The 26477-nt window shown below is 53.5% G+C and overlaps 1 protein-coding gene across 3 annotated transcripts; it reads right to left on the bottom strand.

Annotated features, from left to right (window-relative positions):
* Nucleotides 1-10428: 10428 nt before the first annotated feature.
* Nucleotides 10429-24833, bottom strand: RGS14 (regulator of G protein signaling 14). Of its 3 annotated transcripts, none has more exons than XM_072823989.1 (15): nt 24616-24833; nt 16818-16839; nt 16467-16645; nt 16020-16112; nt 15782-15925; nt 15372-15515; nt 15144-15255; nt 14717-14820; nt 14072-14275; nt 12283-12359; nt 11911-12055; nt 11748-11829; nt 11594-11640; nt 11404-11518; nt 10429-11145 (listed from the first exon to the last, which is right to left on the bottom strand). In XM_072823989.1, the coding sequence occupies exons 1-15, from the start codon at nt 24658-24660 to the stop codon at nt 10943-10945; spliced, it is 1716 nt and encodes a 571-aa protein (XP_072680090.1). In that variant the 5' UTR covers nt 24661-24833; the 3' UTR covers nt 10429-10942. The 3 variants fall into 3 exon arrangements, with proteins under 3 accessions (XP_072680090.1, XP_072680091.1, XP_072680092.1); XM_072823990.1 differs by having other exon boundaries at nt 11911-12037; nt 24616-24832; XM_072823991.1 differs by lacking the exons at nt 16467-16645; nt 16818-16839.
* Nucleotides 24834-26477: the final 1644 nt, after the last annotated feature.

A 26477-nucleotide genomic window follows, 5' to 3' on the forward strand; every position in this document is an offset into this window, starting at 1 on the left:
GGTCTAGAGGAGAGACAATGAGGTCTGAATCAAGTGGAACAGGAGGGATGGAGAGAAGATGCATCCCAGGGATACTTTGACAATGGAATGGGCGATGGGGAGCGTGGCAGAAAGAGGAACTATATGACAGTTGGATTTCTGGATCAAGAAGCTGATGATGGCATGAGGTCTGTTGCAAAACTTCTAAAACCCAGAGAGGGCTCTTAGGGAGCCTTTGAGAAGCTTGTTTCCCTTTCATGGGACTCTGGAGCCTGAATTGGGGCCCAGATTCACATGAATGATGAGAAGGGAGCTTCCCTTCTAAGAGAGGAAGATTGAACAGATCCAGCAGCAGTGGGTTCCATTCAAAATTTAGCTTGGGGGGATCCCTGGGTGGCGCAGCGGTTTGGCGCCTGCCTTTGGCCCAGGGCGCGATCCTGGAGACCCGGGATCGAATCGACGTCGGGCTCCCGGTGCCTGGAGCCTGCTTCTCCCTCTGCCTGTGTCTCTGCCTCTCTCTCTCTCTCTCTCACTGTGTGACTATCATAAATAAATAAAAAAAATAATAAAAAAATTTAGCTTGGGCAACTATGTGAGTAACCTGTCCAACATTATCCATCCGTCCATCCATTCATGAACCCACCCACCCACCTAGCCAGCCAGTCATATGTCTATCCACCCATTCCTAAGAACATTAGTTGAGTTCCTACTCAATGCTGAGCCAAGATTGGCTAGGCCAGCTCCCTCCTGATCTAATCTCTGAGTCAGCCTGGAGTGCTGAGGCAAGTCACTTTACCTATAAAATGGCAATCAGAGGGGCACCTGGGTGGCACAATCAGTTGGGCAGCCAACTCTTAAGTTTTGACTCAGGTCTTGATCTCAGAGTCATGAGATCAAGCCCAGCATCGGGCTCAACACTCAGCATGGAGTCTACTGGAGATTCTCTCTCCCTCTCCCTCTGTCCCTCCCACTCCTGCTCTCTCTTTCCTTCTCTCAAATAAATGAATAAATCTTTTTTTTTAAAGATTTTATTTATTTATTCATGAGAGACACAGAGAGAGAGGCAGAGACACAGACAGAGGGAGAAGCAGGCTCCATGCAGGGAGCTCAATGTGGGACTTGATCCCAGGACTCCAGGATCACGCCCTGGGCCAAAGGAAGGTGCTCAACCACTGAGCCACCCAAGCGTCCCATGAATAAATCTATAAAAAATAAAAATAACAAAATGGCAACCAGAGAAGCTCTTTTGCAGTGAGTTGAAGTCAATGAGCTAACTGACCCATCTCAGTGCCTACAAGAGTCCTGGAGCATGTGTTCTCTTCACATTCTTGTGCCCCTCTCCCTGTCCCTGAGATGGCTGCATTCCCAAGGTAATGGCCCCACTTCCTTTAAGTTCTCAGCCCTATTTCAGGTCAACAACTCCTCTTGGCTCATTAGTTGCCCTTTGATAGCTTGGGGCCCCCTGACTGAGCTGCAGTCCTATTCAATATCTCCTATTGACACAGACCCAGCCTTTCCTATCAAGGTAGATGGTCATTTCTGCACAGTTCCCTTTTAATGTGACAAAAGTTAACTAATTTGGGAGCACCTGGGTGGCTCATTCAGTTAAGCATCTGCCTTTGATTCAGGTCATGATCCTAGGTCCAGGGATCCAGCCCCATGTCAGGCTCCCTGCTGAGCGAGGAGTCTGCTTCTCCCCTCCCTCTCCCCTTCTCCCCTCTCTCCACTGTGCTCTCTCCTCTCTCTCAAATAAATAAATAAAATCTTTTTAAAAATGTTAGCTAGTTTGTACTTAATTTGTAAAGCATTGTGGAGTTATCCTCTGGGCAGTGTTCACAATGGACTCTCTGTCAAAGTGGTTGAAAGCAGAGAGCAAGGCCACCCTGGGTTTGGATCCCAGCTCCACCACACTGTGGCTGTGTCAGTTTAGGCCACAAAACCCTCAGGGAAGTGGAAGGGGTGTGAGGCAGAGGAGAGGTGCAGCTGGGATTGTTTTTGGGTAGAGTGACCGTAAGTCCTGGTTTGCCTGGCCAACTCCTGGTGTAGGGCTGTTGGCTGAGAGTTCCTTTCCACTTAAAAAGTGCCCTGGTTTGGAAAATCAGCCATATGGTCTTATGGCTTGTTCTGGGAGATTCTGGAGAACTGAGGCAGGCAATCAGCCACCTGCTGCTTACTAGAAAGGTCTCCATTCATACAAAAAGGAAAATAAAAACAAGCGTGCTTCTTCTTTTTTTTTTTTTTTAGATTTTCTTTATTTATTCATGAGAGACACAGAGAGAGAGAGAGGCAGAGACACAGATAGAGGAGAAGCAGGCTCCGTGCAGGAAGCCAGACATGGGACTCAATCGCGGGACTCCAGGATCACACCCTGGGCTGAAGGCAGGCACCAAACCGCTGAGCCACCCGGGGATCCCAACAAGCCTGCTTCTTTAACACATTGCTGTTAACAGAACACTGCCTCTCGTTCTTTTCTCTGCACCTCTTTAACCTACTAGGTTTTATTGTCTATGAAAGACTGCCTCTTGCTCCTTTCCCACCTACCATTACATATTGCTTTCCCTGTGTATTTACAATCAGTGCCAATGTTGTTTTTAATGGTTGCATCATGTTCTGTCGTGAACCTATTTTATGTAGTGAACCCTTGGGTGTCCCAGAAACGCATCAAATCGGAGGGAGCGATTTGGGTAAGATTGGGGTTTGTGCATGGGTGGGAGGGGTGCTGCTGAACCAGGGAAGTTCTTGTGTCAGAATCGTCCTTGGGCTCACAAACCTGTTAAAATCACATTGGGCTAGAGGCTGTCTGGGTCCAAGCACTCCCATCCACAGTGGGTCCAGGGACCTTAACCACAGGCCCTCTTCCTTTCCCCTGCCCTGCTCTGGTCAGACCTGATGCAGGAGCAGCAGTATCCAAGGTGCTCCTAATGAACCAGGAGTGCTTCTTTTTAATAAAGCAGTTTTTAATAAAGCTAGGAATTTTGATAATTTTGAAGCCTACCTGCCCTGCTCTCACGGAACTTGGGGTTTTGTGAAGGACGCAGTTATCCATCAAATGCACTATAGGAGATAGAATTATAAAATGCTATGGACAGTGGCCGCTTCTGAATGTATTTGGGAGGGTGGCTGCTAGAGCACTAGTCAAAGCACCAAAATTTGGGAGCTGACCAGAGTTGTTTTCAGGACGCCTGAGAGCTGCCCCTCTGTTCACCTCAACCTCCTTCTATTCACTTTCTGCCTCCTCTCAGTCTGTGACAGACTCTGCATGTCCCCCGAGTGATGACTCCTGCCCTGTCTGTCCATTTGCACTCTGGCCACGGCCTCCCCCAGATGGGGGAGCCTGGAGCCTGGATGATTGGCCGGTGTCTCACATTGAGAAATGGCACCCAGGAAGAGGAGCAGTTTTGGAAGGAAGATGCCAAGATCTGTCTGTACAGACTGTGTCTGAGGTACCTCTGGCATGAGCAGGTGGATCTGTGGGTCTGAAGCACACGATGTGCTCCTTACCCCAAATAGGGCCTCCTGCATGTTCCCAAGCCTTGATGAGCAGCATGCGGTCCGCTGATCAGAGCCAGAAATAGAGCAGGCTTCTTTGACGTCCTTCTCCCCCTCCTCCCCCTCCTGTCTCTCATCTCTCACCCAGCATTCCCCATTTCCCTTCAGCAGGAGCTCCCTAATCCTTTCGCCACCTCTCTGGTCCCATCCACCATCTCTCAATGAATGCTCTCCCTGCTTCTGCCCTTATGTCCCCCAATCCAGTTTCCAAAATAGCAGCCAGCCAGCTTTTCAAAATCAGTTCTGACTATGTCACCCCTCTCTTTTCAAACCTGCCGCTGCTAGTACTAAGACCAGTGTCCTGGCACAGCCCTGGGGCCCAGAGTGACTTGGCATCTTGCTTGCCCCCAGGGCCTCAGGTGTGGCCTGTGAAGATACCCCCCCCCCCCCCCCCCGCCAGGGAGAATAGGCACCAGCACACGGAGGAGAGATAAGGCTAAGGGCTGAGCCCAGAGGAGCACCCACATGTGGAAGAGGGCAAAAAAAAGAGGGGATTTCCCACTAGGAAACCAACAGATGTGACAGGGATTGTCTAGAAGAGCAGAAAAGCACGTGCCCCAGAAGCCAGAGTCACCCTCGTTTGGAGAGAGATACCCTGATCAGTTGGGCCAGATGCTGCAGAGTTGTCAGGTAATGTGAGAACAGAGCGGGTTTAGTGACCTGGCAAGCTGTCCTGGGGTAGTACAGGGGGCGGGGACAACTTGTAATGGGGTTGGGAAGGAGCAGGAGGTGGGAGCTGGGACAGCACAACCAACACAAATGTGACAGACTGACAGAATTTGGTCACGCCAATGAAAACAGCTTCCCTGGGAGCAGTATAACTGCTGAGCAGAGAAGAGAAGATCCTAAGAACAAGTGCTTGGGCCAGAACGGAGCAAGCTGTGGAAGTTGGCACAGCCAGCAGTTTCTGTAATCCTCGGCTAAGTTCCATCGGCTCCTTAAATATACAGTTTGCTGCCTGTAAGTTTTCTGCAGGACCTAAATTTTTAGGACAATCAAGAGAAGAAAAACTTACATTCCAGACCATCCCTCCATGAACTGGACTTTTTTGAGAACTAATGACCAGTGTAATCCCACAACAGGGTTCCTCCTGCCTCTTTTAACTAACATTTTTATTTTCCCAACCAACATATGAGCCCCACTCTGAGTCAGCATGCTGCTGCACATTGTGGACATGGCAGCGAACATTCTATCCCAGTATTTGGGCCGGTACCACTGCACACAGGTGCAGACATGAATGTGCATTGCATGCACAAGGGGCATCCTCTCTCTGTGGTCAAGGAAGCCATTCTCACCAATGGGCTGGGTGACATAACAGGGACCACCTACCACCTCCCCTTAAGGAACAGAGCAATTCCTTCCCTGGCCCTCTTGACTTTATCCTGCCTTTGAGAGGCTGGACTTTCATCTGAGCTGCCTGGCACAGGGCAGGCAGGGCCCTGACATGTTATTCTATCCAAGCCCCATTCTCCAGATTGAATACCATAGGCTATATTAGATCCATGGATCCAGGGCAGGGGCAGCTGACCCGAGGATGCCCCATCCTTGTTTGGGGATAAGTGTCCTATGTAATGTTTAATCCTGGTGGCCCAGGCACTGGTCACTCATTGACTGATGAGGTCAAAGTCTGTGTCCAAAAGAGCTGAGGTTGCTTTGGGCTTTTCTCAGAAATCACGTCTTCCCCTGCAGCTCCCTTCCTCATGTGGCTCCAGCCCTGTGCCTTCATGCTGGCCTCAGGGACCAGGCCTGAGGGTGAGGCTGCGGATAGCATACTCCCAGATGGCATTCTCATGTTCTAGCTTCTACATTCTAGACTTATAGGTTTAGACCTCAGGTCCTGAGCTCCACATTCTGGGCCTGAAGCTCTAGGCCCTGAACTGTAAATTCTCAGATGCAGGCTCTGGGCTCTGGGCTCCAGGATCTGAGCTCCAGTCTCCTGGCTCCAGTCTCAGGCATCCGATGTCCAGCAGAGCAGGAGCATTGCCTAGGCATTGAGCTCTAGGTTCTTGGCTGCAAACTCCAATCCGAGATTCCAGACTCCAGGTTTTTTTTTTTTTTTTTAAAGATTTTATTTATTTATTCATGAGAGATATACAGAGAGAGGCAGAGACACAGACAGAGGGAGAAGCAGGCTCCTCACAGGGAGCCCGATGCAGGACTCGATTCCTGGACCCTGGATCATGACCTGAGCCGAAGGCAGACACTCAGCTGCTGAACCACCCAGGTGTCCCTTAGACTTCAGTTTTTATTTATTTTTTTTTTTTTTTTACAGATTGTATTTATTTTTATTTTTATTTATCTACTCATGAGAGACAGAGAGAGAGAGAGAGAGAAAGGGAGAGAGGCAGAGACACAGGCAGAGGGAGAAGCAGGCTCCATGCAGGGAGCCCGACGTGGGACTGGATCCCGGGTCCCCAGGATCAGGCCCTGAGCTGAAGGCAGCTGTAAACCGCTGAGCCACCCGGGCTGCCCTACAGATTGTATTTTTAAGTAATCTCTACACCCAATGTGGGGCTCAAACTGACAACCCTGAGATCAAGAGTCTCACGCTCTACCAACTGTGCCAGCCAGGGTACCCCTCCAGACTCCAGTTTTTAGACTTCAGGCTTTTGGCTCCAGGTTCTGGGTCTGGGCTCCAGACTCCAAACTCCAGCTGTATACTCCACACTCCAGGTCTGGGGTCTGGCTTCCAGCTCCTCAGCAATAGGGCTGGAAGATGGCAGCCTACTTGGCCAGTGGGGTTATTGCTGCCCACCTGTCTTCACGGGCTGGGACTTCATTCTGGCAGCCAGTATCCTGGGCTAGCCTGGAAGTGGATGTCAGTTCTATGGCACTTCTCCTTGGCCTCCTCCTTCTGTTCAACCTCTAAGCCAGTTCTCTGGACACCGGAGCTGCGATGGTCACAGAGCACCCCTTGCCTAGACCATGCAAGAGTCACAGGATACACCAATGTGTCCATGTTCTCAGCTTTTCTTGGACCTGCCAGGACCACCAGGGACATAAATGGTGCCTCCTATTTTTGTGCAGTGTTATGGGCCAGGGTTGCATCTGATTCAGGGTAACCAACCATGTGTGTTCCTCCCTATTTGGGCCTTTCTTTTCCTGTGAAAGCTGAATTCCATCCTCTAATCCCGCAGAAGCTGGTGTCACCTGACCAGCAGGCCAGGCCCCCTGCAGGGTGCACCTTGTGCTCACTCTTGGGGGTAGCGATGGCTGCCCCAGGGAGCATCTGCCCACAGCTGTGTCAGCACTTCCAACCAGACTCCAGGTGAGTAGCTGATGCCTCTACCTGCCCCCACCCTGGCCCAGAGCCGAGGTCATGGTGTGCTTTGTGCTTGCCCTGTGCCCATCTATACCATCCACTTTACTGTCCCCCATGAATTTCAAGAGGGGTAAGGGAACCAGAGACAGGTAACAAGTTTCTCTCTCAGAGGCTCAGGTCCTATGGGCATCCTCAAGGCAGTCACATCTGCTCTCTCTGCCTGTGTCCTCTGTAAGGTGGGGTGTTGGGGACTGTAGAACAGTCAGCAAATGTGTATTCTCTCCCTCCTTTCACTGGGTGCTAGGTAGACAGGCTGACTCCCCTCTAAGCTTCCCATCTGGTGGGGTGAGGGGAAACAGCTCCATGATTTTTCCCAACCACCCAGGAGTTCAGCTCCATGCAGTGCATGAAAACAGCCTGCGGGTTGACCACCTGGTGCCTTCTGCCCCTGGGCCTGGACCCCTATCACCACAGTGAGGGCCCAGGACTTTGAGGGATTCTGAGATTGCAGAGCTGGGAGGAGGGAACTGGGTCTCCCTCAGCCCAGGATAGCTTTAGCGGACATATTGGGGGATTGTGGCAGAGGGACACAACAGCCCAGCCAAAGTGGGCCAAAGTAGGTAGTGGCTGAAGCACCCAAAGAAGAGTTGCTTCTCCTTCTGGAGAAAGGGATGATGGGCCAGCATGATAAAGAAGTGGCCTTGAGAAGTTCTTTGTGTTATTATGAGTATTTTAGTTGCATCCTTTAAAAAACACTAAAGCTACAGTGAAAATTAAAGCTCCTTTAACTACTACCTCCAGTCCTGGTCCCCTCCCCATTTTCCTGTCTGATATGTATCCTCTAGAACAGTCTCTATTCTTTCTGTATATTTATAAGTGTGTCTCTATGTTTGTGGTTTATAAAAAGGTATCATGTCATATGCATCGCTCTATTTTCTTTTTACCAAACAATAACAAGTCTTGAAGAACTTTCCACAGCAGACATGCTGTACTCAATTCTTTGTCTGCCGTGTGGTATTGGCAGAGCAAAGACACACCACCACCTTTTTGTTACCCCACACCACATGCTATGTGGTTTTAATTTTTAGCAGAAACTCCCAAGCTGCTCCCCAGAGCAGCCATATCAATGTATCCTCCCCTGAGAGGGTACTGGCTTCCCATCAAGAGTTCCTACAGTATATGGGCCCTCCCTGGTGTGTGTCCCTAACTCAGACAGCCCGTATGCTGGTCAAACTCCAGCAATAAATTTCTTACAGGATCCTGGACTAGTCACTTCCCCTCCTGTAGCCTTAGAGTCATCCCCACCAGGCTATTTTGTCATGAGGATAAAAATGAGATAAAAGGATGGAACACACCTAACTTGGGGGCCTGAGTTGATGTGAATTTTCCTCCCTGCTACAGGAGCTAACATCTATAGAGGCTCTTCCACCTGACTCACGACCTCCTCTATCATGGGGTAATTGCATTTGTTGGTCCGTAAGAGTAGTAGGCATCACTGCTGGGTCTGGAGAAAGGCAGGGGTGGGTGAAGGGTAGGCTTGCCTGTAGGATCTGCCAACTTTGGGAAGATACCCATGTCTCATCTGATGTTCCTAACTCTCTATCCTGGCACATGGAAAAGTGTCTCTGCCCCCAAGGGAGAAGCCCCAGGGCCCAGGATGTATAAGGGATGTTCTATAGCCGATTGGGGAAGTGGTACAAGTTTGTCTCCCTACCCCTATCTGGCCACAGACTGTGATCCTGGTGCTATGCTGTCCCCTGTCCAGGACCCCCACTTCCCTGTTGTTCCTGCTTCCTTCACTGGGTCTATCTGAAGCTGTGGAATCATTTCCCACTAGGCCAAAGGGATACAGCAGTGACTAAGATGGACAGGGTCACTGCCATCAGGGCATGGTCATTACAGAGTGGGATGAGCACCATGAAGGAAGAAAACTGGACAGCATGGTAGAGAACAAAGTTGGGGAGTACTTCATATCTGGTATCAGTCTATTTGGGCTGTTATAACAAAAATACTAGAAACTGGGTGGCTTATAATCAACAGAAATTTATTCCTCACAGTTCTGGAGTCTGGAAGTCCAGGATGGAGGTGTCAGCACATTTGGTGTCTATGAAAGCCCTCTTCTAGCTTGTAGACAGCCTGCTTCTTGCTCCGTCCTCACAGGGTGGAAGGTGTGGGGGAACCCTCTGGGGTCTCTTTTATAAGGTTAGTAACCACCCTCATGATGGAGCCATCCCAAAGACTCCACCTCCTAATGCCATCACCTTGGGATTGAGATTTCAACATATGAATTTTGGTGTGGGGGTGGTGGTGGTGGGGACACACAAACATTTAGACCACAGCATCAGGTGACCAGGGAAGTTTCCACCAAGGTGTTCAACCTAACAATGAAGCAGGACTTTTGTGGTTATAGGTCTTAGAAAACCCACTCAGAGTCACAAGCACATGCACGCAGAAAGGATATTTTGGCCCGCCTACATGAGAATGTCTAGGGGTAGTTGACTTCAGGCATGGGTGTATTTAGGTGTTCAGAGAAATTTTCTCAGGAATTTCCTCCCATCTCTATCCTGCTCTCCTGTGTTGGCTTCATTCACTCACAGGTTCTCTCCCTGCCTGTCCTCTGTTCAAATCCCCAGGAAGCGGTAGATGACCATGACTGGAATTTTCACTGGGGTCAGAGGATCAGTCTCGTACCACACTCTGATTGACCAGGCCTGGGTCATGAGCCCACCTCAGCAGCTAGGGGGTCTGGTCAACCCAGCCAAGCAAAATGGGCAGAGGGGGCAGAGGGGGCAGAGGGCTGAAGACCCCCAAGAAAGGCTTGGGTTTGACTTCTGGAGAAAGGAGGTGGGCCAGTGGGCCCCACTGATCTCTCCCAGGATTTTCAAGGGTGAGGTGCCATGATGGGGGTGGGGACACAGTTCCTGGCAGAGGGGACAGCAAGCACAAAGAACTGGAGTAGGGAAGAGAGTTTGACCTAAGAGGGGCAGGAGGGCCCCTCACTCCCCAGGTGTCCTTTTGAGGTTCCCACGTCTCCCCGTTTCCTCTGTCTCAGTGGCACCGAAACTGAGTCTGGCATCTCTGCCCACACACTGGGCCCTCCTTCTGGGAGGTCCTCCCTGCTCCCCCTCCCTATGAGAGCTGCCTAGGGACAGGGATGACCACCCAGCCAAAGCAGGCAAGGGACAGAACCTGCCCCTACCACAACGACCAGTAAGTATCCTCCACAAGACTTTAATGCATCCAGAGGAGCCCACAGCCATGTCTGCAGAGACACACTCAAGCACCAGGAGAAGCAGAGGACAATAATCAGATGCTGTCCTTGACTCAGATCCAGAGACTGAGGAACAGCATGATGACGGGTGGCAGAGGCACAGCTCCCTGGAGGGTTCTTCCCCTCCCTCCCCGTCCTTCCTCTCTCCCTCCCCCCTTTCTCCTTCCCTCCCCAACTCTGTCTCTCATATTCACACCCCAAATAACTCTGTGCAGTCAGGAAGAGAAGTTCTGACAACAGGAAGTTAGGGGGCATATTCTGAGGTCCCCACGGGCTTCCTGGCACTGACCTTGGTGACAGAGGCAGTGCAGTTTAGCGGGGGTACACCAGGTAGACTGGCACACAAGGAACACACATCACAGGAGAATAATAATTACTATTATAATAACAATATTGTACATCCAGGACAAACCCAGCTGCCCCAGGCCAACTGCAAAATCCATACATCCAGCAGCCTATGTGAGTAAAGTAAGGGGCTGCCCGCCTACACCCCCAAGCCTTACTCATACCAGCTCCCTGAGGAGGGGCCAGCCCTTCCTCCTGCTCCCTGCTGAGGCTTAGCACAGGGTGGGAAGGCTGGCACTGCCAACGCTGCCCCTCTGTGCTGGGCATGCCTGTACTGGGGAGGCTAGGCCCACCTCCCCTTAGTGACCTGGCAGCAAGGGATGGGTGAGCAAACCTATGAGGGACGAAGTGGTGGCAGCTGTGGGGTGTGGCTCCTCTGAGCCTGCTCGCCACCCCTTTCCAGCTCTTCCTGCGGGCCTGCCCATGGCAGGAAGGGGCCAAGGACACTCATGGCACAGACAGGGCATGCAGAGTGGGCCCACAGCATGCTTGGCCCGCCAGGTGCCATGCAGCCGGCCTGGACTGTTGGGCAGCCATCAGAGGGCTGAGTGGGCAGTGGAGTCTGAGGTGTCCCCCTTGGGCTGGACCTCTGATTCAGTCTGTGGTGGGGCCTCTTGAGAGTTGGGTCCTTGGGCAGGCAGCTGCAGAAATTCTGGAAGCACCAGGTCCTCTTTGCAAAGAAGGCCCCTCTGGTCGTGGGCTCCACTGCTCTGTACCCGATTCAGCAGCTCCACCAGGCCTAGGGGTGGCCACAGAGTCAAGAGGCCCACTGATCTGCCTCGGCCAGCCCACTACCATCTTGCTGCCTTTACTATGACCACAGCCTTCCTAACCCCCTTCCACCCTTCAGGACCTCTGGTCCCCCAACCCCAATAGACACTCTTCCAGCCCCCAAAGACATACAGGTCCCTGACTTAGCTCAAGTCTCTCTCCACAGCACTCACTTTCAATGATCACCAATGCTTCTGGTCCCTAGCTCTCACCATCCCCAAAGTACCTTCAATATCACAGGTCTGCCGCTTCCCAGTGCTACTACCAGGCCCCTCAGCCAGTGAGTTGAGGGACAGTGGAGGAGGGTGGATGGCCTTGTTCTGGGTTCTAGGCTGGCTGCCCTGTAAGAATGTGGAGTCAGAGCCACAGCTGGGAGGGGAGGTACAGTGGGGAGAAGGGAGAGCCCTTTCTCTCACCTGGCTGAAGCACTGGGGTATGTCTCCAATCTGGGGAGTCTTCACACCTGTGGCAGAGAGTGCCATCATTAGTGTTTGTCTCCTACCTGGACCCCTTTCCTTCTGGGCCACAGCCACCTCCAGGGACCAAGCCCCCGGGCCTTTGTTTCTCTACCTGGAAGAGTGTTCAAAACCAGTCTCTGGGCGGCCACTGAGCTCACTAGCTTCCCCAGATCCAGCGGCTGCTTCTCACCAGGCTGTGGGGACAAGTCAGCAGCCCGCTCCCTGCCACCCCTCCCCTGCCCCGCTGTCGTCCCCCCCCCCTCCTTCCCCCTTACCAGGCACAGTGCCACCTCTTGCGGGCTCAGGCCATGCTTCGCCAGAATGGGCTGCAGCGCGTCCTGCAGCCGCTTGGTGGACTTGGCGGAGATCCGCACCACGCGCTCCTGAGCCACCAACTCGAGCCTGCATGGGACCCTTGCACTGCAGAAGGGTGGAGAGCGGACCTACCTCTCCCCCAACCCACCAGGGATAGGTCCAAGAGGGGCGGAGCCTCAACTGGGGAGGTGGGATAACTTCGGGGTGAACCCTTAGCCTCAGGTATGCCGTTAGCCCCAGGAGCAGGACCTGAGAGGTAGAACAACAGCCTGAACTGGAGCCCAAACAGGTGTTGAGACCCAGGACCCAAGCCTGGGAGGAGAGGCACTCACTCGAAGGTGATCCTGTTCTCCAGCCGCACCTCCTGATCCGCCAGCACGGTGCAGTCCTGATCCAGGACCAGGGCCTTCTACAGATGCCGGGTAGGTCTTAGAGTTCCTCCCTTGCCACCCCCAGCCAGCCCCAGGATCTGAGGGAAACACCTCACTTCCTCCCATGGCCCCCACTGGGGCCCCTAAGTCAGAGGGATGGGCCAATGGGCAGGTAGGTGGTAGAGATGCAAATGGAATAAGACAGCTGGCTGGAGTTGGAGCCTAATATGCCCAAGTCCAGGCAAAAGTATGGCAAAAAGGCTGGACAGCTTTGGAAAAGAAATGGTGTTATAGGAAGCATGGGAGTGGGGTGAGCACGAATGGTAATGGGGCTGCTTGGATAAGGAGCAGGACTAGGTTCTGGATCATGGAGCTACCTCTTCCCAGGCTAGGCCAGGCCAGGACCTGCCTCTGGGACAGCTGCTGCCTTGTCTCTCAAGCATGTGAAACTCAACCAGACCAGCTGGATGCATTTCCTTCCTCATCACCCACCTTTGATCAGCTACCCAGGCCTTGTCTACTTCTCTCCATCCCCACCTACTAAGGATACTCCTCGTCTCCTCACTGCAACAAGAGCCCCTCCCCCAAGACCGCTGTGAGGCCAGAAGGATGTGAAGTATCTGGCGCAGGGCCTGGCACACAGTAGGTACATAAACAGTAGGTGTAGTAACTACTGCCCCTATAGGCCCCACTGCCAGCCCAGGGCAGGGAGGCAGCCTCTTCAGGGATAGGCCGATGATGTGCTGCAGCGACAGGTGGAGTGTGGGTGGGGAATTATATTTAGCAGTCGTGAATGCCCGTCTGGGCTTCAGAGGCTGCATGGGTGGCCTGAGTGGGCAGAGCTCCTCCCACAGTTGCCCTCACAGTCCCATTCTCCAGGTCCTAGAACTTGACCTGCATTTCTTACCCACATCTAGGACTTCACTTAAGCTGTTTCCTCTGCCTAGAATATCCTCTCCCAGAGCCAGGCAAACTCTTCCACATCCTCCTTCTCCCTTCAACAGCTGCCTCTTCCATGAAGCCTTCCTGGAACCAGCCAGAAAAGCCTACCTTCCCCCAGAAACTCTCTGAAACTTCAACTTCTCTTCCCTGATCACATCCTGCCTGGCTCACTTCTAGCCTATGGATCTGGAAGACAGAGCTCAGGCCTGGGTCCCTCTGCCCACCCACCTGGCAGGGCCTTAGGTCTTGTCTGGGTGAATGAAATCCTGTAGGGTCTCCCTAGAACAGAGCATTCTTTCTTTAGATTCCCCTCCCTTACTGGCTGGTTCAGTTTAAAGTGAGTTTGTCCTTATACTCCTCTTTAAAGCTTAATGCTAGTTTGCATCTCAAGTAGTTTTTCTTGGGCTAGGTGCGTTTGGATGTCCCTGATGGCCATTTCAAGGATGGCCAGTAGGAACTCTCGGAGTGATGGGAGAAACTCAGCTCTGACAGTGGTTCTCCTCCACTCTACCTCCCTAGAGCATCACAGTGAAGATGATGGGTGTGCTGGAAGCTCTGGGTGGGGGTGAGTGGGGGGAGGGGATAGGATTTTCATGGGATGAGACTGGAAGCCTGAATTTGAGGAATTGGTGCTGGGTTGCTTTGGAATTGGGCATGGGGGGAGGGAACGGTTGTGTTGGGGACTAGAATTAGGAAGGGAGTGAGGATAAGAATGGAATTGGGATTGAGGTCATAGCTGAACAGAGAGAGGAATGGGGTTGGAGTCAGGATCGGGAAGAGAGAGTTGGGGACCAGGCCAGATTCACACCTGTTCATTGCCCACCAGGTAGACCTTGATGTCAGGTAGAGAGAGACCTCGTTTCTCACAGATGCCTGCCAGCATGGCACGGATTGTGAGGCCAGGTCGGGCCAGGGCCAAGGAGGCTGTGCCATCTGGCAGGTACACGCAGCAGTACTTCCCTGGCCGGCTTTCACTCTCACCTTCTGTGCTCCCAAGGCTCTTCCGGTGGCTCTGATTCAGGACAGGAACAGAGGGAAGGTCATGTGTACACATTCAGGGACATGCAAAGAGGTACACAGACAGGTAAACTCACTGGGGCACACACATACATGAACACACATACCTAAGGGTACACTTTTAGGCAGGCAAAGACACTCTTCCTACAACATGTATATGCTCACTCAGATGTAGGGGCACCCAGAGATAGGTCCTCCCACCGGCCCATATGCACCTGCTGTGTACACTTAGGCACCCACACGTGCACACACACAACCTAACCCTTGCCATGCATGGGGCCCAATGTGGTGGGGACAGGAAGAAAGTAAGGAGTATGAGGGCTTGGTAGGAGGGAGGTGGAAGTGGGGACCATGACTAGAAATGATGGCAGCCCCACAAAGGTGAGTGAGTAGTGGCCCTGGCCTGCACCTCATCTCCTCCCAGCAGCTGGCTCACCTCAGATTTGCTGTTGACAAAGGCAAGGAAGCCAAGGTCCAGGCTGGCAGATGAGTTGAGGGAGCCCTGGGACTCTCTGCGCAAAGGAGCCCCACCTGCCAGTTCTATGAGAGAGGGAGCAGTGAGCAGAACAGCCCCTCCTCCCTACACCCCTTTCTCCACAACTAGGTGGATCTGGCTGGAGCCCTCTCGCAGGAGTCTAACGTGGCCCGGGACCATGGAAGTGTTGCTACTAAGAGGGCTTCCTAAAATTCTGGGGTCTAGCCTGGAAACCAAAACACCGGGGAAACGTGATGGTCAACAGGGATCTCTATTTCGGTTTTCACAGATTTACAGATGTCCATGGAACAAAGTAGGAGGAAGGAAGAATTATCAAAGCTTGCCCGACCTCCCACCGCAACTCTTCTCTATGGCCTCCAACCCTCACCCTTGCGGAAAGACTTCCGGAGCGGGCGACCCCCAGAGCCCTCAGCGGACGGCAGGTGCCCCAACTCCTCCACGCCCAGAGGCAGCGACTTCCCAGACTTCAGCTTCGGCTTCTGCGGGTACAGGAAAGGCGCTGGCGCCAGGCCGGGCTCCAGCTCGCCTGCAGACCAGGGGCACACCCCTACAGATCTGCACCTGGCCCCCGCTTCCCCCAGCCCCTCGTCCGCACCTTCCTCGTGGAGTCAGGGCTGCCCGGGCTGGAGGATCCAGGTTCCCGCAGGGGACGTCCCTCGGCCTCCGCCAGGAGACATTCGCGGTACAGCGGCGACTTGACGAAGCGCGCGTAGCTATCGAACTTCATCAGGTTGAAGATCTGCAGGCCCCGCGCGGGGAAGGTGAGCCGGGGGCGGGGCGGGGCGGGGCGGGGCGGGGGCGGCACTTGGCTCGCAGCCCGCCTCCCCAAGCCCTGAGTATTGGCCGGAAAGGCTTTAGCCCCTCCCACCGGCCCCTTGGCCCCGCCCCGCCCCCTCGGCCCCGCCCCAGCCTCCGCCAGCCTCCGCCCCCGGGCCTGGCCCCGCCTCTTGCGCCTTCTTCCAAGGCCACGCCCCCTAGCCCCGCGAGGCCGTGGGAGACCCCGACCTGGAGCTGCTGCGCCCGGAACATGTCCGGTCGTGGTTCGGCCAGCACCTCCTCGCCTAGCCAGGCCTGCCGGTCGATGTTCACTGGGCTCAGCGCCTGGCTAGACAGGAATTCCTCGTAGATGTGGCGGGCCTCCTGAGCAAGCTGTTGGAGGAGGGACAAGAAAAGATGAGGGGCATGGCCCAGGGCATGGCCCAGCTCCGGTCCCACCACTCCGCCCCCGCTCCCCTTCCCTCACCTGCTGCGTGTCGCTGGCCGGGATCTGCTGGAAGCGCTCGCAGGCCTTCCAGAAAGTGACATTCTCGGCGCTGAACTCCTTCTTCAGGAACTCCTGGCGCAGAGAAGGAGGAAATCAGAGGCACAAAGACCCGGTCAGGGAATTCCATCAAAGACACTGGGATAGAGATAGGGCCAAGAAGCCAAGTCAGGCAGATAGGGCCAGACAGATGGGGCCAGATTGGAAGGCGTACAAAGAAAATGAGAGGCAGAGACAAGGAAAGGTCCCTGCAGAGAGAAGAGGAAGAAGGTGCCAAAGAAGGGCCAGAGGAGGCAGCCAACAGAGGAATACCATTCTGGCCAGCCTGAAGCTCCATCCACGTCCTCTCCCATGCCCGTTGCCCACCCCTGCAACACACACCATAGTGGCCACTGCCATCTGCCCTCCCAATCCCGCCCCAAGGCTTACAGTGAAATAAGCCAGCCCCAGTGGGTCCTGCAGCAGCCGCTCGAATGACAGGCCCCAGCTGGCCACAGGCTGCTCCTCGGTGGGGAAGGGGCTGCTGGGGCCACTGGGGAGGCTGTGGATACTGAGGGAGCTTCCTCGGCTCTCGCCCTGGCCCTGAGGCCCTGCCGTGCTGCTCAGCTCTGTAGGTGGATGGACAAGGGGCGGTAAACTTTGTGGCCTTCCCCAGCCCCTGGCCCAACCCCATCTGTAGGTACTTTCCCTGGAAAGACAGCAAGTGACAGGGACCCCACCCTGTTTCCACATACCCTCCCCCACCCCAAGCAAGCCTCCTCCATACCCTCTGTCACTTACCTCCGTCTGAGACAGCCAGAACCTATAAGAGACCCAAGGTAGGCAGTCAGAGCTCCAGGTGGATTCTCAAGGGGACAGTTCTGGGTTCAGACCCCAGGACTGGAGCGGTGTTCTCCTCCACCTGGAGGGCCGGGCCATTCCCAGCCAGGTCACTGCTTGCTCAGCATTTTGGTCTGGCTCCTCCTGGCTCCCCTTCCATCATGTGCAAACCACTGTGTGCTGGGACTTATGCCAGTTACTTTCTATTTGCTCCTGGTTCCCTCCTCCCTCAGCACGTGCTAGGTAAGCCCAGGTGTACAGCATGGTGGGTTATCAGCATAGACTTTGAATCTTGTCTTTGCCATTTACAAGCTGTGTGACTTGTTACTTGCTTGTCTCCATCTGCAAATCGTGTATGATGATAATAATAGTAGCTTACTTCCAGGGACTGTTGTGAGATCAAATCAGTTTAATAGATTTCTAGCATCTAGAACAGTGGCCGGCATGTGGTAAGTGCTGTATGGATGTTTGCTGGTGTCTCTAGCCAGTGATCTTTTTTTTTTTTTTTAAGATTTATTTATTTATTTATGATAGACATAGAGAGAGAGAGAGGCAGAGATACAGGAGGAGGGAGAAGCAGGCTCCATGCTGGGAGCCTGACGCGGGACTCGATCCCGGGACTCCAGGATCGCGCCCTGGACCAAAGGCAGGCGCCAAACCGCTGAGCCACCCAGGGATCCCCTAGCCAGTGATCTCTTTGTTGTAACTGTTTCCTCTTGGAGAGGAAGACCCTGAGAGACCCTGGGCCCCACTCCACCTTAGGCTGGTTCCAGGATGCTATTTTATAGTATAGAACAGTCATTCTTAGACTCTAGTGTGCACTGAAATAACCAGTAGGAGCCCACCTCTGGAGATTCAAACTCCGCAGGTCCAGGATGGGGCCAGAGACTCTCCATTCCCTACAAGGTCTCAGGCAATGCTGATGCACTGGTCCATAGACCACACTGTGAATAGCATTGCTATAGAGACCAACTCCGTCCTTACCCCACCCCCACCCCACACACAACTCCGACTTCTCTGGGAATCCCAACCATTAGTGAAATAGAAACCCTCCTTTCAAAATGACTCTCGCAGTGATTTCCGTCGGTCCTTCCTACCTTCCTAGCAGCTCCTCCAGCTTCCTCCTCATCTCCTACCCACACAAGGTGGCCTCTACCACTCCTTGCCCTTTCCCCCTCTTACATCTCCCTCCCAGATCCAAACCCATATAGCCAACTTCCTGCTAACATCTCTGCCCAAATGTCCTATGAGCCCTTCCAACTCAGCCAGTCCCAAAGGAAGCCACCTCTGCCACCACCAAATCAGGGCATTGAACCCATTTCCCTACATCCTTCCTGTCTTTCTTCCCACCACCTGAGTTCAATTATCCCCAAGTTCTCCTTCTCTCTAGCATCCTATATTCTCACTAGGCCTGTCACAGGAGTTTCTACCACCTGTCCCTTTGTTACATCCCCAGGAAGCCTCTCCCTGCCCTTCCAGCTGGAATCTCCCTCTTTGCTCCCCACTCTCACCTAGGAACACTCAGATCCCACATCTGTGGGCCAGAGTTGGCCTGCAAGTATGTAGGACATTTTTTTCATTTTTAGTTTATTTATTTACTTTTCAAGATCGTATTTATTTATTTGAGAGAGAGAGAGAAAGAGAGAGAGAGACAGATGGAGCAAGAGAGAGAGCATGAGCAGGAGAAGGGGTAGAGGAAGAGGGGGGAGCCAACTCCTGGGCGAGCATGGAGCCTGATGTGGGGCTCCATCCCAGGACTGGGATCATGACCTGAGCCGAAGGCAGACACTTAGCTGACTGAGCCACCCAGGTACCCCTCATTTTTAAAAGTGTTTCCCACATTTAAAAACCAGGGGTCTGGGATCCCTGGGTGGCGCAGCGGTTTGGCGCCTGCCTTTGGCCCAGGGCGCGATCCTGGAGACCCGGGATCGAGTCCCACATCAGGCTCCCTGCATGGAGCCCGCTTCTCCCTCTGCCTGTGTCTCTGCCTCTCTGTCTCTCTCTCTCTCTCTGTGACTATCATGAATAAATAAATAAAATCTTTAAAAAAAATAATAAATTTCTAAAAAAAAAAAGAAAAAAAAAAACCAGGGGTCTTATATAAACTACTTCCCAGCATGACAACTTTGGCTGGCACTCAGCAGCAACTGCCTTCCCTAGATGGGGCTTATGTTCTTTTTAGGGGTCTCTGAGGCCAGTTTGATGCATTTATGCTACTTATGGCGAGAGATGCTGCCCCAGACTGCCTGAGTTCCAGGTTGTGCTGTGTGATCTTGGATAAGGCGCTATATCTCTCTGTCCTTCAATTTCTTTTTTTTTTTTTTTAATTTTTTATTTATTTATGATAGTCACACAGAGAGAGAGAGAGGCAGAAACATAGGCAGAAGGAGAAGCAGGCTCCATGCAGGCTCCATGCACCAGGAGCCCGACGTGGGATTCGATCCCGGGTCTCCAGGATCGCGCCCTGGGCCAAAGGCAGGCGCTAAACCGCTGCGCCACCCAGGGATCCCTCAATTTCTTTTTCTATAGAAATGGAGCAAATACTTTTCCTGACTTCAAAGGGTTGCTGTATGTAAATAAGTTAAATATATAGTTAAGGAACTCAGAACACTATCCGGCATGAACCATACTGTTATTGCTGTTGTTATCTTAGTATTGGTGTCTGACCCTGCTCCACTTTCGAGTTTGCTAGCCCCGCGACGGAGGAAAGAACACAGGTGTTGGGGTCTGTCAGACCCAGATTCAAATCCCAGCTCTGACCTTTCCCAGTTTTATGGTTTTGGGCTCCTCCCTGAGCCTCCTCTCCCCCTTGGAGTGTGGAGGTAAGAGGCTGCTGAAGAAGAACGAAAGTTTGTGCAGAATGTGGCTGGGAGTGGAACCCATCTGTAGGCATCTGCCCTCCCCACACGCTCTCCCTTGGCCCACCGGGCTCACCCTAGCCCTCGCCCTCCTTCCTCAGCACCCTCGAATCTGACAGCTTCTTCCCTTCTTCCGAGTCAGCTCCAGTGGCTGCTGGAGGAAGTCCCAACTCCCAGGGTGCGTGAAGATGATGAGTTGAAGCCCAGGGTCCCAGCCTGCTGCCTCCATTCCTGGTACCCTGGTGCACCTGCCTGTCCTGCCTGCTCAGGGCTGCGGGCACCATCTTCTGTCCAGGGCTCCTCCAGGAACCATCTTGCCTCCCCCTCTCAGGTGGCCTCCTGGTCCTCCCTCCCCCCTCACCCACTGGCCTCTCTGCTGCTTGCCCTCCTTCCCCGGCCTCAGCCTCTCCCTAGCTCAGAGCCCCCGTGGCTGCTGGGGCAGGTGGGAGCTGCAGATAGGGCCCAGGCACCTGGGGCTGTAGGCAGCCCATACTCCTATTTTGTTTTATTCTTGACATTATGTTGAATTGACTGTCAGTGTCTTTAGGCTGGCTCCCAGGTCTCATGAGCTCCCTGCCTGGGGGGTGGAGGGGGGAGCAGTTGCTGGGTTACAGCTGAAGCTTAGCCTGGGCCTGACTAATGAATCCCTATAGCCTCCCCCATTTCCCTCTCCCTCACTCCATCCTACACTTTATCACACACACATCTTCACACTCCTGTTTCCTGCTTCACTGCTTTCTCCTGCTGGGTATCTGCTCCTGCTCCTCTCACTGAACTCACTGCTCTCCAGTCTTGGCTCGTCGACACCAGTCCCCTCCAAACACCAGTTGTCCTGAGCCCTCCAGCCCACCACACTTCTGCTCACCCATGTCTAGGCCTCTCTCTCCTTACAGTTTGGTAGCTCCCAGAGAGCAAGCCTGATTTGTAGAGGGAACCAACCTGAGCCCCCTCTCACAAGCACCCTCTTGCTCTGGGGCCAAGAAGCAGCCACTAAGGCCCTAGCAGTCCTCCTCTGCCTCCCATGAGGCCCTGCACTCCCTTCACCAGAGATCCTTCACCTCTGAATGCCCCATCTCTGTGGCCTGCAGTTCACCTTTGCCAGTCCCTCTTGCCCTGCTGGTTGTTGATCTGGATCGTGGGGACTGAGGTGGGAGGGAGTTAGGATAGAGTCTGGTTTCAGTTCCACCATTCATGAGCAAGTAACTCTCACCTCTGGGCCTCAGTTTTCCCCCTGGGTAGAATGGGGCTCAGCATCCCACTTTCTTGGGGCTGCTAGGAAGAATGAGCACGTATGTGAAAACAGCAGGTACACAGCTGTCAGGGGCTCTGCGGACCAGGGCTCCAGGCTGCCCAGGCTCCGTGGCCTGGGGAAGTTGTGCGGAGGAGGGCTGGCCTTACCCCACCCTGGCTTGTCTGAGGAGAAGTGGTAAGTGAATGGGAGAAAAGGGGAAGAAATGATGAGGAAGGGTGTGGTGGAAGGTGACACTCCTGACCCATGGTCAGGCTTCAGTTTGGCATCCTTTTTTCTTAGACCCTGGAAGAGCCACTGGTATCTAAGGATACTAGGGTGAGAGTGGAGTGGCCCAACATTTCTGACCTCTAATTGTGTGACGGGCACTCTCGGACATACACATCTGTGTTCTCACTCTATCTTCAAATCTTTATCCTGTGTAGCAGGTGTTAATAGCCCCGTTTTACAGATAAGAAAACCTAGACCCAAAGAAGTTGCATAGCAGGGAAGCAGCTGAGCTGAAGTTAAAAGCTAAGTGTTCCCGAGTCCCTGGGTGGCTTAGTGGTTGAGAGCCTGCCTTCAGCTCAGGGCGTGATCCCAGGGTTTTGGCATCAAGTCCCACATTGGGCTCTCTTCAGGGAGCCTGCTTCTCCCTCCACCTATGTTGCTGCCTCTCTCTGTGTGTCTCTCATGAATAAATAAATATTAAAAAAAAAAGTGTTCCCAACCGGAGCCTGAGTCCTGCCTCCCACTAAGCTGCCTCCCTGTGTAGACAGGAGATGTACAAGGGGAGCTGGGAGGCCCAGGGCCTCAGCCCTTTGGATACAGGTGGGCAAAGCCATTCAGGGGTAAAGGGCCCAGGGGGTCCTCTTGAACTCCACCCTCTGGAAAGGTCAGACCTCAAAGGGAGAGCCAATTTACTTAGGATCTTCTGTGCTGGCACTCTGTACCATCATCTCAATTGATCCTAGTTTGGGGAAACTGAGGCCCCAAGATCCTCTCTGGGTATATGCAAAGAGAACCCTGAGTGCCAGTTCCCTTCAGCCTGAGTCAACCCTGTGGAGACAAACCCTAGCCCAGGCTGGATGCCAAGAATGCAGGCAGAGCTATGGTAAGGTCTCTCCAGGTGGAATGGCTAACTGGGCCCCCTGAGAGTGACAGGATATGATAACCACCACTCTCTAGGCTTTAGGCCCAACCTCCTCTTAGGCCATGTCCCTGTACACACACCCTGTGTTGCCCCACATCTAGCCCCTTCCCCATGCTACCTCCTCTTCCAGATGGCATATGCTTTCAAGAACTTCATACCACAATGCCCAAAGTGATCCAACAAGTCAGTTCTCCCATCCCAGGTCTTCCTCAAGCTTTCTCTACCCTGGACCTGTGGCTCTTACTCAAATCTGAATTTTCTTCTAGTATTTGTACCTGTGTCTTTATGCTTTGCCAGACTGGGAGCTGCTTGAGGGCAGGAGCTATGGCAACACGTTTGGGTCTCCAGTGCCCAGGACAGGGCCAGCGTAGAGCAGGCCTATGGAGGGGCTGCTGACTGAATGACTGCCTGAACAAATGATGTAGTAGTCAGGGTCCTGTAAAGATGTCTCTGGGAGGGGGCTGGGAGCCATCTCTAAGTGACAGGTTTCATTGCGACTGCCTGACAAGCTGAGTGGCAGAAAGACGAGGCTGACAAATGAAGCTGCTGCAGCAGGGAATAATGGCAGCCCGTGGGTGGAGGTGGTGGCAGGGGTTGGCAGGGGAGCACAGAGCCAGGCAGTTCTGGGAGGTGGGGGAACAATGGCATTGAGTCAGAGAGGTCGGGTTCAAATGCATGCCCCTCAACTTGCTGGCTGCCTTCAGCCTGTCACTCCTCTGAGCCACCCTCGGGAGGTAACTCATGAAAGGAGCTTGACGCCTGGTCCACAGCTGTCTCTGTGTGCATCCCTGCTGATGCCTGTCCACCCCCACCCCCATGTCAGCCGAGCATGGTCTCAGAAAGATGACTGGTGGCCAGCAAGCAACCAATTTGTGACCTTCAGGATTCCGAGAGGTGACATGGAGAGTTCAGAACAGACCCAGGAAGGGGTCTGTGTGTGTGAAGATTGAAGATAAATCTGTGTGTGAAGGTTGTTGCAAGGAGCCAGGGCTGGAGGCAGAATTGGGTGCCCTCCCTCCTCTGAAAGACTGATGTTGGGGCAGAGAAGCCATAAGTTGACGTGGGAGGGGCAGAGACTGGGTCTGTCTTGAGGCATCCTCAGTTGCCCTGCAGTTCTGGGCACTGCTCAGAAGCACCAACTTAGCTGCCCTCTGGGGTAAGATTGGGAGTGGACATTCTCCTGGGCCTGGACATCTGAGTGTCATGCCTCTGGGGTTGGAGTGTGAGGATCTTAGGTTCTTGAACTTTCAAAGTTAGGTTGATGGTAAAGACAGTGAGTTGAGGAACTGGGCCAGCCTGGTGGGGTTTGCCTCTCTCCTACCCAGCTAACTGGGGCTGGGCAATAAAGAGACACTGGAAGAAGGAGAGGAGGAGGAAGGTCTTTGGAATTAGGAGGCAGGAGTGTGGGGTAAAACCTCAGTTTCTGAATGAAGCAGGGGACCCTTGAAGAGGGGCTGAGAATGAAGGGAGGCATTGGGCTGACGTTTATAGAGGCACCACAATGGGCCAAGGGCCTCATATTCATCATTCCACTTAATCATATCAACAAGCCTTTGAGAATTGTTCCAATTTCCTCATTTTACAGGTGAAGAAACTGAGGGTCAGAGAGGACCTCTAGTAAGGGATAATGGAGCCACAGCTGGAACCCAGGTTTCTCTGGACCCATTGGTTTTGTCCCATAGTCCTAGGCCGGGGCCAGGTTAGAGGCTAGGACACTGTGTGGCCTTCCTGGGGTTGTTAGGAGGGACTGGGGCTCTGCCAAGTGGGGTGGTATGCTAGGGAGAGAAGGAAGGCCCCACACAGCCTGCTCCATCAGCTGAATGAATAAAGAAGCTGGACTGTCCAAGCACAGCTCTGATTTGGAGGCCAGGCAGCCAGGGAGAGGGTTTAGGGGGTGGGTCGGCTGCAGTAGCCAGGGCATCCTAGAGCCCAGCTATTCCCACCCTTCCTGGTAGCCCAGGAATAAAACAGACAAGCAGCACCAAGCTGGTCTGACCCCGCTGACCCTTCCCAGGCCACCCAAAGACTACTCCTTCTGGCAGGAAGCCTCTGGAGCAGGTCCAGCTGAAGGGCAGTGACCCACTGAGGGTTACCCTTTACCTGACCTTGGGTGTCAGGATATGGGTGAGGAGGGGAAGGCCGAAGCTAGGTGAGATGTGGGGGTCTGGGCCACTGTGGGGGTTGCAGGGGTCAAAGGGCATGCCAGGTGTCCCTGCTGCCCTAGGATGTAGGCAGCCCCAGATGGTGCCAAAGTGGCAGGAGAGGGAAGAGTGGGGACCAGAAGCCTATGCCCACTGTATCTGCTCTCATCTCAACAGTTGCCCCAGGTCCAGCAGGGTCATCTGGGGGGTCCTAGGGTAGGGCACCAGGTCCCACTGCCTGCTCCTGTTTGTACCCCAACTTCTCCTGCCCTCTGGCAGCATGCAGGCTCTTGCCCAGCCCTGCCGGGTGTGCCTCCTGAGCTCCACCCTGGGTGTGCCCACCCCCTCCCCACGGGCCTGGCCTGGAGCCCACACTCACCATGCGCCCGTTGGGGACACCCAGGTGCTTGGGCTTCCCCGGCATGCCGCCGCTGTTCACGGGTCCCTGCCGGGAGGAGTGCCCACCATGGGGACCATGGGCAGCCCCGGCCTGAGCTTGCACGGCGGCAGGCAGGCAACGAGAGAGCTCAGCTCTGCTCCTGAGGGCCCTTACATCCTGAAACACAGCTCACTACCTCTTTTCTCTGCCACAGGAAGTGTCTCTATAGAAACCGAACCACAGAAAGAAGCAAGGTCTAAGAGAGTGAATGCCTCTTCCTACACACACACACACACACACACACACACACACACACAGGCACGTTCACATGCACATACACATGCCACCAGTGTGCCCTTGGCAAACGCCCCACACAGTCACCAGCACATCAAAGAGGACTATGTGTGCCCAGGAAGAAGCCCAGTCTGGTCTGGCCCAGACCAGGGAGCTCCAGGGTCGCGTCTGGACACACAGAAGAGTGCACAGACTAAGGGCACACTTAGTCACCTTTATGCACACTGGAAAGGGCTCGTGTGGACATGTGTACCAAATATGCACACATGGACTCTACTCAGCACACACTGGTCTCACACCTGCTGTATGTGTGCTGGGTATATGCACACTCAGTACCCCTCCCCCAGGCAGTTATGCACATGCACTGCCTCTTATCTCCAGATAAGATCTTGGAGGCCCAGCCTCGTGCCCAAGTGTACAGACAGATGGACACCTTGTGTGTACAATCATGTGCAGACAGGCTATTCGGGTGTGAGTGTTACAAACACATAGTCTCTCCCTTCATAAGAAACCCCTGGGTGTATATATAGTCCCTTGGACAGGGGCATGTGGCAGGCACAACTGTATACAGGCACATAGATGCTCAGCTCCCCCGGCGATATGTGCGAATAGGTATGCACATGCTTCTCCCCGGAGCAGGGGAATGGATCGATTGCATCTATGTGTGACACCTGTGCATTCATTCTCAAGTAAAAATCCCACCTTGGTGTAGTACCGTCAGCTGAAGAATGACATGCTGCCTCCCAGCCCCGGCCCAGGGTCAGCCGAACTTGGGGCTCTTAGCCAGAGTCCTCAGTTTGCTACTTTCATACACGGCATGCACCCACTACAGGACTTGTGTTTTACCTTAAGTATGGGCTTACTGCCCTCAAGTCACTCCCCGTCCTGCTTTGAGCCCCTCTTCTGTTTTCTATCCTCTATCCTACTGTCCTTTTCAGGCTGTGACTTGAACCCTTCAGTGGCAGAAACTGACTCTTCACCACAAATTCACGTCCTCTTCCTCTGAGCACATGGTTAAACTACTTTCCCAGGCTCACTTGCAGTCAGGTGTGGCCTTATGACTAGTCCCATCAATTAAATTATGAATGAAATGTGTGCCATTTCTGGGCCACGACTTTTATATAATATATGACCTCCACATTGTCTCTTTTACCCTTAGCTGGCTGAATGTAGAAGAGTGAGGGATTGTGAAGCCACAGGAGGAAGGAGACAGGAGCTTTGTATTAGGGCCCTGTGACAGACTCTGACCTCCAGTAAGGTCATCTCCTCCTCTCCTCACCTTTCCACCATGGATGCCAATTTCAGCTCTGACCATTACCCCGGCCAACCCTGGGACTTCCCATTTTCTCTTAGTCCTTATCAGGTTTTCTCCTCTCCAAGAGAGCGGTAGGGTACCTCCAGCCCTCAAAACACTGCTCTCGACTGCTCTCTCCCAGGCTTCCCACAGGGAGATATCAAGTACTGATATCTAGTTGTTCTGTGGGACATCTGATGCCCCTTCCCTCTGGAGACTTCCCTGGCTTAGGTCTTGGTATCTCTCATCTGGTCATAATGACCTTCTATTCAGT

Source organism: Canis lupus, chromosome 4, assembly GCF_048164855.1.
Source record: "Canis lupus baileyi chromosome 4, mCanLup2.hap1, whole genome shotgun sequence".
Lineage (NCBI taxonomy): Eukaryota > Metazoa > Chordata > Mammalia > Carnivora > Canidae > Canis > Canis lupus.

Bases quoted from the DNA above. Each gene is read 5' to 3' on its own strand.
- RGS14 (XM_072823989.1), bottom strand. From the start codon at position 24,660: ATGCCGGGGAAGCCCAAGCACCTGGGTGTCCCCAACGGGCGCATG. The intron at 16,646-16,817 runs GTAAGTGACAGA...ATCCACCTACAG, and splicing joins TCTGGCTGTCTCAGACGGAG to AGCTGAGCAGCACGGCAGGG. The intron at 12,360-14,071 runs GTGTGAATCTGG...CGGCATCTGTAG, and splicing joins ACCTGGTGGGCAATGAACAG to AAGGCCCTGGTCCTGGATCA.